The sequence below is a fragment of the Pelodiscus sinensis genome, chromosome 6 (assembly GCF_049634645.1).
Source record: "Pelodiscus sinensis isolate JC-2024 chromosome 6, ASM4963464v1, whole genome shotgun sequence".
Classification (NCBI taxonomy): Eukaryota; Metazoa; Chordata; order Testudines; family Trionychidae; genus Pelodiscus; species Pelodiscus sinensis.
In genome coordinates, this window is record NC_134716.1 from 983576 (window position 1) to 995159 (window position 11584).

Consider the following 11584-nt stretch of genomic DNA (forward strand, 5'->3'; position numbering starts at 1 on the left):
GGGCCCCTGCATCCTCCTTCACCAGCCTAGGACCATGCTCACCCTATCATTTTTCTCCTTAAAATCCTTGGCTCAACACATCATGGCACATAAGTCTTAATCTTGCTGATATTCCGCAATGTAGAATTTTGCAGGAAAAGACATTTTCTACCCTTCTCATAACTGTTGTTCTTTGAGATGTGTTGCTTGTGCCCATTCTAATTATGTGTATGTGTGCCACATGCATGGCAGCCAGTAGGGATGTTACAATGTGGTTAAATAACCACATAACCACTGAAAATCTCAGTGGTTACAGGCACTGCGGGCTCTGCAATATGACGCTAATTTATACTTTATACTGCAGAGCCTGCAATGATGCCTCCCTGGGACTGGGGCTACCAGCCCCTGCAGGCCTAGTTCCTCGAAAGGCAGCTTCCCTGCCACAGGGAAGTCTCCTCCCCGGGACTCACAGGAGAGCGTCGAGGACCGGGCAAGAAAATGTCATGACCCTGTCCAAACTCTCCCAACCCAGCCGGTACACTGGAGTCAGCCATACTTAGTGTGGCCAGAGTCTGAGCCAGGCACGTTGTACCACATAGGGACAAGTGGCAACAAAATAAATTTTAAGTGTAGAAAAAATACTGCTTATGGCCACTGAACAAGGGGTTTTGCACCCTCTCTGCTTTAAATCTGCATTTGAAATGGTGTACCCACTAGGGATGTTAAATTTAGATTAGTTAATTCATCGAATATAGTCGATTAGTCTAGAAGAGCGCCTCCACCTTTGAACTGTAGCAAGAGCCCTGCTAAGCTCTTGCTACAGTTTTAAAGGGGAAGCCCCACCCTGAACCTTTGAAATGTACAAGAGCCCTGGTGGGCTCTTGTACATTTCAAAAGGCAGCTCATCAGGGAACATGGGACCAGTGGGGGAGTCCCCTGCTGGCCCAGCCCTCCCTTCCTGGCTTCTGCTTTTGAAATGTACAAGAGCCCTGCTAGGGCTTTTATAGGTTTCAAAAGCAGAATCGCAGCAGAAGCGGACAGTGCTGGGGGGAACCAGTTTTTAAGTTGGCTCCCCACAGCACTGGCTCCTGCTCCCCTCTGCCACCTGCTGCCTCTCTCTGATAGAGGCGGAAGGGAGGGACGACTAGTTACATCACTACTCGACTATCCAATAAGCTTATGCTTATAGGATAGTTGACTAGTTGCTTACATTCCTAGTACCCACCAACACCTTGAAGAGTCCTTGAAGAGAGACTCATCCAGCATTCCTCAGGCCACAGCAAAGATTAACGTAATCATCTGCTAGGCAAGTCCAAGGACAGAGACAAGGACAACATAGGAATCCTGCTTTTCACAGCCCTTGGCTTCTCACTAGGGCTGGGGAGGAAAGAGCATTCCCGTGCGCTGAGAATTTTTGAAAACTTGAAAAACATTCCTGCCCTGGAGACCAAATGAAAAAATCTCAGGTTCTTTGCAAACTGAAAGTCTTACTAATTCCCGTCAAGTGAAACATTTTGTTTTAATATTTCCTTTCTGATGTGGGCCTACCCATACGGCCTGAAGCTTAGCCACCTTTATGCTGGACTACCTACCACAAAGCATTCCCTTAGAGGTTTGAGTGTGAAAGCCAAGCAGATGCTTCAGCTGGCTCCACCTTACAATAGCCCTTTTTCCTAGGTGATAAGACGAATAAGAGCACATCACATGAGTGACCCAGGCTCCACATCAATCCACTTCGAGGTCCTGGTGCTCATAAACAAAACATGCAAAGATTTGGCCATCTTTGAGACCCTCCCTCTCTCTCATCAATGGGAATACTGTAGCTGACTGAGCCAAGGCAACACCCTGCTTCACAAATCTGGTCAATTTCGCTGATGCTACTTTAACACCAAATGGACAGCAATAAACCTAAAGAGTAAAATTGACATGATACTTAACAGCTGGTTGCTGCTAAGAATATCAGCATCCAAGGCATCTGAGCTACTCAAGAATGGAAAACAGACTTTTGATAAAACAAGAGAATCAGAAGAGAAAGCCAAGACACTGAGGAAGGAAAGAGCAGCAAAATTCTGTGGTCAGAAAGCTCTGCAATGGCAGAGGTCTCTGGTAAATATTTCAGGCTCTACCTATTCACCTTCCTGTACTTTTATTTAATCTTTGTAGTGGTATTACTTAATGCTAAACTATTTAAGGACAAAGGCTGTGCTGAAGAAGCTATACAAAATAAAGATGTGTGGTACTGTTTTATGGAGTATGCACAAGAGAAAGCAGAACTACTCATCTTTTTTCCCCCAAGAACAAACAACAAAACAAAAAACCAGCATTCAGATATTCTGTTATAGAAAAATCAATGGTCTCAGGGAACTGCCAAAATTAACTTAATCCCCACACCTGCTTGTTCAGATTTAAATCGTGTGAGATTTGGATAATGCCATAAAAGTCCAGACTAGAAAAATCTCTATTCTAGATATCTACATTTAATTAAATAGTCTATATAACTACACAGTTCATGTATCGTGAATAATACTGCTATGACAACTGCAGATGTGCAATGTATAATATCTATTCAACTTACTGAACTGGTATTTTTTAAGTTTTAAACTATTCAAACAACCTTTCAGATAGCTGCAAATTCAAATAAAATCTTGAAACAAACATATTTAAATTAAAAACAAGATGTATTTAAATTGAAATCATTTTAGTTCATCCTGCAGCAGAGCTGACACTGGATGTATAAGCGTCTTTCATTCCAGTTTCAAACCTATTTAAATATTTTAGAGCATGCCTCTGTGTCTGTTTGCGAGTTTGTCTGTTCAAGAATCCCTCCTAAACAGTAAGAGCTCAGGCCACCAAAATTTGGGAGGCAGCTTTTTCTTCTCCTAACTTAAAGCAAGGTCAGGGGTTGGTTGTGCCAGGACAACCGGAAGCTCCAGCAAAAGGAGTTTTCCATAGCATGGAAAGGGCGGGGCTGCTTTCAGAGGGATGTGAAATGAGTGTGGGCGTGGGGGGGGGGGGGTGCAGCAAACCTGCAGGGGAGAGCTATCCTGCAGCGTGTTCACTGGGGAAGCCATACTACCAACGGAATGGCCAGCAGGGCTGAAGCTCTGCCATCTTGCCTGCCAGCACACTGGTAAGTAGTCTCCCTCCTACAAACCCTCCCGTATCCTGGCCCTTGGCCACAGGGAGGAAGGTCCCTGGTGGCTGGGGGGGGAGGGGGGGGAGAGAAAAGGCCTGTACTGCATGGAACCGCCCCTGCCCTGAGCCCCTCCTCACCTCTCACTCTCACACTGCCTTAGTCTCCTGCACTCCCCCCACCCCCAAATCCCACCACCCAACACACCAGCAGCCCTCTGCTCTGGAGCTGGGCAACGCTGAGTAAGTCTGCTAGTAGCATAGAAGTAGATGGAGGGCACCATGCGGTTGACGCTAGTGGATAAAGGGGCCCTGCCATTATGAGGGCTGCAGAGGCAAAGGGAGGACTGCTTTCATTGCTAACCAGCACCGATCCAAACAAGGAACAAACAACATGAGAGACTCAGTGCTCTTCCTTTTAATGTTAGTTTTCTAGCATGTGTGTAGTTAGTTCACATGGAGAAAAATAATTTGGGTGAATACTGCTTTAAACAAGCAAAAAATTGAGTCTGAGACATACCTGGCATCAAACAGAATCATCAGACACAGAGATATGCATAGTATGTTGGAAAAGAGTTAAAATGGCTTAAAGGAACTCATGCCTCACCAGTCTATTAGAAGTCTCTGAGGGGTGAATTATCATGTGGATGAGGATGACCCAGTGGATAGCATGTATTTGGACTTGCATAAAGCATTTGACAAAGGCTACATCTAGACTGTGTTGCTATTTCTGGATACCAGAAGTATCCCGAAATAGCAACACTGAGTCTTTAAAAGTGCCCGCTGTTTCCTGAAAGAGTGGGCGTGCTATTCCAGCGTCCCTGTAACCCTTGTTCCACGAGGGTTAAGGGATTTGTTGGAATAGTGCCTTATTTTGAAATTTGGTGCTGTCTACACAGTGCCAAATTTCAAAATAAGCTCTTTCGCTTAGCTTATTGTGTTGCTTATTCCAACAGAAGGGCTCTGTCTAGATGCACCCAAAGTCTCACACCAAAGGCTTTTAAGCTAAGTAAGCAGTCATGGATGAGAGGGAAGGTCCTCTCATGGATCAGTAACGGGTTAAAAGACAAGAAATAAAGGCTAAGAATAAATGGTCAGTTTTCACAATGGAAAAATTGTCCTCCACCTTAGCTCAATGCACGTGGTTCTGGATGCCCCATCTCAAAAAAGATACATTAGAAATGGGAAAAGTACAGAGAAGGGCAACAAAAATGATTAGGGATATGGAATACTTCCATATGAGGAGGGTGAAAAACACGAGGACTGTTCATCTTGGACAACCGGTAGCTAAGGGGGATATGATAGAGATCTATAAAATCAAGAATGATGTGGAGAAAGAATAAGGACATGTTATATGTCACGTCTCATAAGACCCAGGGGTTGCCTAATGACATGAATAGGTAGCAGGTTTAAAACACACAAAAGGAAGGCATCTGGCATTGGCCACTCTTGGAAGATGGTATTCTGGGCCATGCTGTGGACCTGGTCTGACCCGGTTTGGGCATTTTTATATAAGGATAAACAACAACAGGAATGATTTATAGTGATCTTAGGGACCTTATCTTTCAGAGATAGTTTTTAAGTGGAGGTTTCACTTTATTATATACAATTCAAGAATCTTTATTTTGAGTGGTTTGAAAGTTCTCTCGCTTTGGAGGAAACTTTTTTCCACCATGATCGTAGAATGGGTGCAATTCTATTGAAATCAGCTGACTTGCTCCTTTACCTCAAGGATGAATATGACTTGAAGCCTTTAGCACAGCTCTCTGCCAACAGTCAGTCCATATGATGAACTTATAAATAATGCAAAATTATTCCAGAGCAGAAGAAAATAGAAATGGAGATTTTTCAGGACAGCAAATGGGGAAGGAGAGGAAAAGGGATAACCCAGCTAATGTCTATGCTAAATATATGCAATCATGTTGTTTGTCGTATTCATACGCAGGAGACACAAATGTAATTTTATTTGAACTATATTAATCTTTTCTCCCCCTCCAAGTGCCTCCTCCTGACCTCTCTCATAAAAGACAAAGTTCTATGGTTGAAACTGCCAGGGACCCACTACTCACTCTTTTCCTGAACTGGCTAGGGACTTACAGATTTGGCACTCATGTAGCAATTAAAGAACTAGACACTTATAAACTAGCACAAAACACAAGCACTTTTTTAATATCAAGCAGCTCCAAAAGGTAAGGCATTTAGTACCACTAACATTTATTATGGCACAAGATGGCAGAGCCTGGCCCACCTCAGCGTAAATAAAGACTGCAGGTGCCAATATGAGATGCACCATCTTGAGCCAAGCAGTGGCTACTTAGATCAAGAGGGAGTACAGCCTACTAGGATCCCACATTCAAGGCCAGCTGCAATACAATGATTTATACTTTTTCTATGTTATGATATGTGACGACCTGGGGAAGGGGCATGCAGTGGGGAGATGACGCTGGGCAGGATGTGATGAAGCAGGAGGGGGGCACTGAGGCAGAGGACATGGAGTGAAAGTGGGGTTCTCCAGGGACTGAGACAAAGCGTATGTGGTGAAGAGGAAGCACTGGGAGGGAAGTCTGAGGAAACTGGCATTTGGGCTCTGGGGAACAAGGGAGTGAAGGGGGCTTTAGGAGAAAGTATCTTGGGGGCAGGCACAGGACTCTGGCTGGATAGGGAGAACAGGCCGGGGGAGGCGTCTGGCCGGACATGCGGCCCAGAAAGGGGGCTCAGAGTCACGGAGAAGGGCTGGTCTGGCCAGGCACTGTCACAGGACGAGAAGGGACAGGAGAACAGCCATGGGATGGGGACTCTGGCAGACCAAAGGTATGGAGACGGGGTTGATGTGTGGGTTCTGACTGAGCAGAGAACATGGAAGAGAAGGGGGGGGCACCTCTGGCCAGGCAGAGGCATGGGGAAGAGGCGGCTCGGGAGCATTCCAGGGAGACTGGCTAGGGATCTAAGCGACTAGTCAACTATCCAATAAGCAAAAACTTATCAGATAGTCGACTACTTCCTCAACTAGTCGCCCCCCCCCCCCCCACTGCCTCAAGGAGAGACAGCAAGGGGGAGGGGGGAGCATGAGCCAGCTTAAAAGCCAGTTCCCCCTGCACCGTCTCCGCAGGGGACAGGGGAGTAGTGGGAACCAGAAATCAGCTGATTCCCTACTCACACCCAGTCCCAGACACTGCTTTTAAAATGTATTACGAGCCTGTCGGACCGGGAGCTAACCCCACTGCCCCTGCTTATCAACTAGTCCAACAGTCGATGGAAAATCCATTAAATTAAACATCCCTAGCTCTGGCCAGACAGGAGAAGCTGCTTGGAGAGGGGGAGCGTCTGGTCAGGCAGGTGCATGCAGAAGAAAGGACTGGAGGGTGCTTTAGGGGGCCCTCTGGCTGGCAGGAGGCACAGAGAAGGGAGTCGGGGGGTTTAGCCAGGCAGGGACAAGTGGCGGGGGGGGGGGAGGGCAGGAGAAGAGAGAGGCTTGAGGGTGTCTGGGTCTCTGGCCAAATGGAGGCTCAGAGAACAAAGAGTTCAGGGAGCCCACTAGCCAAATGGGGGCTCGAAGGACAAGGGGGGGGAGAGGGAAGAGCTCTGGCCAGCTGAGAGCTCTGACCAGGGCACAGAGAACAGGAAATTGTGGGGGAAGCTCTGGGTTCAAGGGGGCACGCTGGCCAGGTGGAGCTGGGAGGACAAAAGGTTTGGGGGGTGCTGGCAAAGGGAGGCTCGGAAGACAGGAGGCTCATGGGGGGGGCGCAGAGAAAGGGCTCCAGCCAGAGCGTTCACAGAGAGCTCCAGGGAGGTGCTTGCTGGGCCAGGAGGAAGGGGGCTTGGAGAAGGTACATGAGGCACAGAGGACGTGGCTCAGAGGGGGGGCTCTGGCCGGGCATGCAGGACAGAGTTCGGGGGACAGGGGCCCTCTGGCCAGGTGCGCAGGAGACGTTGGAGAAGGGCTCTGGCCAGGCGCTCAGGATAGCTCGGGGGGGGGGGGCGGGGGGAGAGGCGCTCTGGGCGGTCACTCAGGAGAGTTATTGGGGGGAGCTACAGCTGGGCCCGCAGGAAAGTTCTGGAAGGGGGCTCTGGCCGGGCACACAGAACAGTTCTGAGAGGCGGAGGGGGGAGCTATGAAAAGTCACCAAGAGAGTTTGGAGGGGGAGAGGGGAGCTTTGGCTGGGCGCTCAGGAGAGTCGGGGTGGGAGGGGCTCTGGCCGGGCATGCAGCACAGCTCGGGCGGGAGGGGGTCCTTTCTGGCTAAGCACACAGTATAGATCTGGGGGGCCTCTGGCCGGGTGCACAGCTCGGGGGGGGAAAAGGCCTCTGCCCAGGGGCGCAGCACAGCTCGGGGGGGCCCTTTTGGCTGAGCACAAAGAACAGTTGGGGGGGCCTCTGGCCGGGGGCACAGCACAGCGGGTGGGGGCTCTGGCTGGGGCACAGTACAGTGGGGGGGCCCCCTGGCCTGGCACAGTGGGGGGGGGCCTCTGGCCAGGGTGCAGCACAGTGGGGGGGGGGCCTCTGGCCTGGCACAGAAGTGGGGGGGTCTGGCCAGGGCGCAGCACAGTGGGGGGGGCCTTTGGCCCAGCACAGTATGGGGGGGTCTGGCCTGAGGCACAGCACAGTGGGGGGGGCTCTGGCCCAGCACAGTACGGGGGGGGGTCTGGCCTGGGGCGCAGCACAGTGGGGGGGGGGGGCTCTGGCCCAGCACAGTATGGGGGGGGTCTGGCCTGGGGCGCAGCACAGCGGGGGGGGCTCTGGCCCAGCACAGTACGGGGGGGGGGGGGGTCTGGCCTGGGGCGCAGCACAGCGGGGGGGGCTCTGGCCCGACACAGTACGGGGGGGGAGTCTGGCCTGGGGCGCAGCACAGTGGGGGGGGCTCTGGCCCAGCACAGTACGGGGGGGGTCTGGCCTGGGGCGCAGCACAGTGGGGGGGGGCTCTGGCCCAGCACAGTACGGGGGGGGTCTGGCCTGGGGCGCAGCACAGCGGGGGGGACTTTGGCCCAGCACAGTACGGGGGGGGTCTGGCCTGGGGCGCAGCACAGCGGGGGGGGCTCTGGCCCAGCACAGCGGGGGGGGGGTCTGGCCTGGGGCGCAGCACAGCGGGGGGGGCTCTGGCCCAGCACAGTACGGGGGGGTCTGGCCTGGGGCGCAGCACAGTGGGGGGGGCTCTGGCCCAGCACAGTACGGGGGGGTCTGGCCTGGGGCGCAGCACAGCGGGGGGGCTCTGGCCCAGCACAGTACGGGGGGGGGTCTGGCCTGGGGCGCAGCACAGCGGGGGGGCTCTGGCCCAGCACAGTACGGGGGGGTCTGGCCTGGGGCGCAGCACAGCGGGGGGGGCTCTGGCCCAGCACAGTACGGGGGGGAGTCTGGCCTGGGGCGCAGCACAGTGGGGGGGGCTCTGGCCCAGCACAGTACGGGGGGGGTCTGGCCTGGGGCGCAGCACAGTGGGGGGGGCTCTGGCCCAGCACAGTACGGGGGGGTCTGGCCTGGGGCGCAGCACAGTGGGGGGGGCTCTGGCCCAGCACAGTACGGGGGGGGGTCTGGCCTGGGGCGCAGCACAGTGGGGGGGGCTCTGGCCCAGCACAGTACGGGGGGGGGTCTGGCCTGGGGCGCAGCACAGTGGGGGGGGCTCTGGCCCAGCACAGTACGGGGGGGTCTGGCCTGGGGCGCAGCACAGTGGGGGGGGCTCTGGCCCAGCACAGTACGGGGGGGGGGTCTGGCCTGGGGCGCAGCACAGCGGGGGGGCTCTGGCCCAGCACAGTACGGGGGGGTCTGGCCTGGGGCGCAGCACAGCGGGGGGGCTCTGGCCCAGCACAGTACGGGGGGGGGTCTGGCCTGGGGCGCAGCACAGCGGGGGGGCTCTGGCCCAGCACAGTACGGGGGGGTCTGGCCTGGGGCGCAGCACAGCGGGGGGGCTCTGGCCCAGCACAGTACGGGGGGGTCTGGCCTGGGGCGCAGCACAGCGGGGGGGCTCTGGCCCAGCACAGTACGGGGGGGTCTGGCCTGGGGCGCAGCACAGCGGGGGGGGCTCTGGCCCAGCACAGTACGGGGGGGTCTGGCCTGGGGCGCAGCACAGCGGGGGGGGGCTCTGGCCCAGCACAGTACGGGGGGGTCTGGCCTGGGGCGCAGCACAGCGGGGGGGGCTCTGGCCCAGCACAGTACGGGGGGGTCTGGCCTGGGGCGCAGCACAGCGGGGGGGGCTCTGGCCCAGCACAGTACGGGGGGGTCTGGCCTGGGGCGCAGCACAGCGGGGGGGGCTCTGGCCCAGCACAGTACGGGGGGGTCTGGCCTGGGGCGCAGCACAGCGGGGGGGGGCTCTGGCCCAGCACAGTACGGGGGGGTCTGGCCTGGGGCGCAGCACAGCGGGGGGGGCTCTGGCCCAGCACAGTACGGGGGGGTCTGGCCTGGGGCGCAGCACAGTGGGGGGGGCTCTGGCCCAGCACAGTACGGGGGGGTCTGGCCTGGGGCGCAGCACAGTGGGGGGGGCTCTGGCCCAGCACAGTACGGGGGGGTCTGGCCTGGGGCGCAGCACAGCGGGGGGGGCTCTGGCCCAGCACAGTACGGGGGGGTCTGGCCTGGGGCGCAGCACAGTGGGGGGGGCTCTGGCCCAGCACAGTACGGGGGGGGTCTGGCCTGGGGCGCAGCACAGCGGGGGGGGCTCTGGCCCAGCACAGTACGGGGGGGGTCTGGCCTGGGGCGCAGCACAGCGGGGGGGGCTCTGGCCCAGCACAGTACGGGGGGGTCTGCCCGACACAGCAGGGGGGGGTGCCCTGACCCAGCACAGTACGGGGGGGGTCTGGCCTGGGGCGCCCACAGCGGGGGGGCTCTGGCCCGACACAGCAGGGGGGGTGCCCTGACCCAGCACAGCGGCTCTGCGCTGCCGCCGGCGCCTCGCTCACACTCACAGACTCGCTGCCGGCTCCAGCACCAGGAAGCACCAACCAGGAAACGCCGCCACCGGAACACGCGCCGGGAACGCCCGAAACCCCGCCCATTGCCCCGCCACTTCCGGCGGAGAGCGGGCGCGGCGGTGGCGCGTGGCCGGGCGCGCGCGCACGCTGGCGAAGCGCGGTCCCGGCGCAGGCGGCCAGCGCGCCACAGGCCTCTTCCTTCAGCGCGCGGAAGGGAGCGAAAGGCCGAACCGCCAAAAGAACTACTCTTCCCAGCAGCCCATGCGGCCGCTCACGTGCCACTTATGAGGCGGGACCGTTAGGTTCTCTCGAGGCGCGTGGCGCGAAACTGGCGGTTTTAACCGTTGCTCGGTGGCACGCGCCGGGAGCGCCAACCGCTCGCTCGTCTCAGGGCCCCCCCCCCCCGCCTGAGTCTCCACAGAGCCTGCCCCCCACAACGGGGCTGCCCCACAGTGACAGAGTAACCCCCCGCCTGAGTCTGCACAGAGCCTGCCCCCCACAACGGGGCTGCCCCCCAGTGACAGAGCAACCCCCCGCCTGAGTCTCCACAGAGCCTGCCCCCCACAACGGGGCTGCCCCCCAGTGACAGAACAACCCCCCGCCTGAGTCTCCACAGAGCCTGCCCCCCACAACGGGGCTGCCCCCCAGTGACAGAGCAACCCCCCGCCTGAGTCTCCACAGAGCCTGCCCCCCACAACGGGGCTGCCCCCCAGTGACAGAGCAACCCCCCGCCTGAGTCTCCACAGAGCCTGCGCCCCCCACAACGGGGCTGCCCCCCAGTGACAGAGCAACCCCCCGCCTGAGTCTCCACAGAGCCTGCCCCCCACAACGGGGCTGCCCCCCAGTGACAGAGCAACCCCCCGCCTGAGTCTGCACAGAGCCTGCCCCCCACAACGGAGCTGCCCCACAGTGACAGAACAACCCCCCGCCTGAGTCTGCACAGAGCCTGCGTCCCCCACAACGGGGCTGCCCCCCAGTGACAGAGCAACCTCCCGCCTGAGTCTCCACAGAGCCTGCCCCCCACAACGGGGCTGCCCCCCAGTGACAGAACAACCCCCCGCCTGAGTCTCCACAGAGCCTGCGTCCCCCCCAACGGGGCTGCCCCCCAGTGACAGAGCAACCTCCCGCCTGAGTCTCCACAGAGCCTGCGTCCCCCACAACGGGGCTGCCCCCCAGTGACAGAGTAACCCCCCGCCTGAGTCTCCACAGAGCCTGCGCCCCACAACGGGGCTGCCCCACAGTGACAGAGCAACCTCCCGCCTGAGTCTCCACAGAGCCTGCCCCCCACAACGGGGCTGCCCCACAGTGACAGAGTAACCCCCCGCCTGAGTCTCCACAGAGCCTGCCCCCCCTCAACGGGGCTGCCCCCCAGTGACAGAGCAACCCCCCGCCTGAGTCTGCACAGAGCCTGCCCCCCACAACGGGGCTGCCCCCCAGTGACAGAGCAACCCCCCGCCTGAGTCTGCACAGAGCCTGCGTCCCCCACAACGGGGCTGCCCCCCAGTGACAGAGCAACCCCCCGCCTGAGTCTCCACAGAGCCTGCCCCCCACAACGGGGCTGCCCCACAGTGACAGAACAA

At 57.4% G+C, this 11584-nt stretch overlaps 1 protein-coding gene across 2 annotated transcripts in view; it reads right to left on the bottom strand.

The window, feature by feature from the left end:
- The window catches only part of ZCCHC7 (zinc finger CCHC-type containing 7), a 150617-nt gene extending 140372 nt beyond the window's left edge, over nucleotides 1–10245 (bottom strand). Inside the window, exon 1 of one of the 2 annotated variants that reach the window (XM_075931250.1) lies at nucleotides 9999–10245. In XM_075931250.1, the coding sequence (XP_075787365.1) occupies nucleotides 9999–10088 (90 nt within the window). In that variant the 5' untranslated portion in view covers nucleotides 10089–10245. The remainder of the gene's footprint in view (nucleotides 1–9998) is intronic. The other variant, XM_075931249.1, reaches the window with a different exon arrangement.
- Between the last annotated feature and the right edge of the window lie 1339 nt (nucleotides 10246–11584).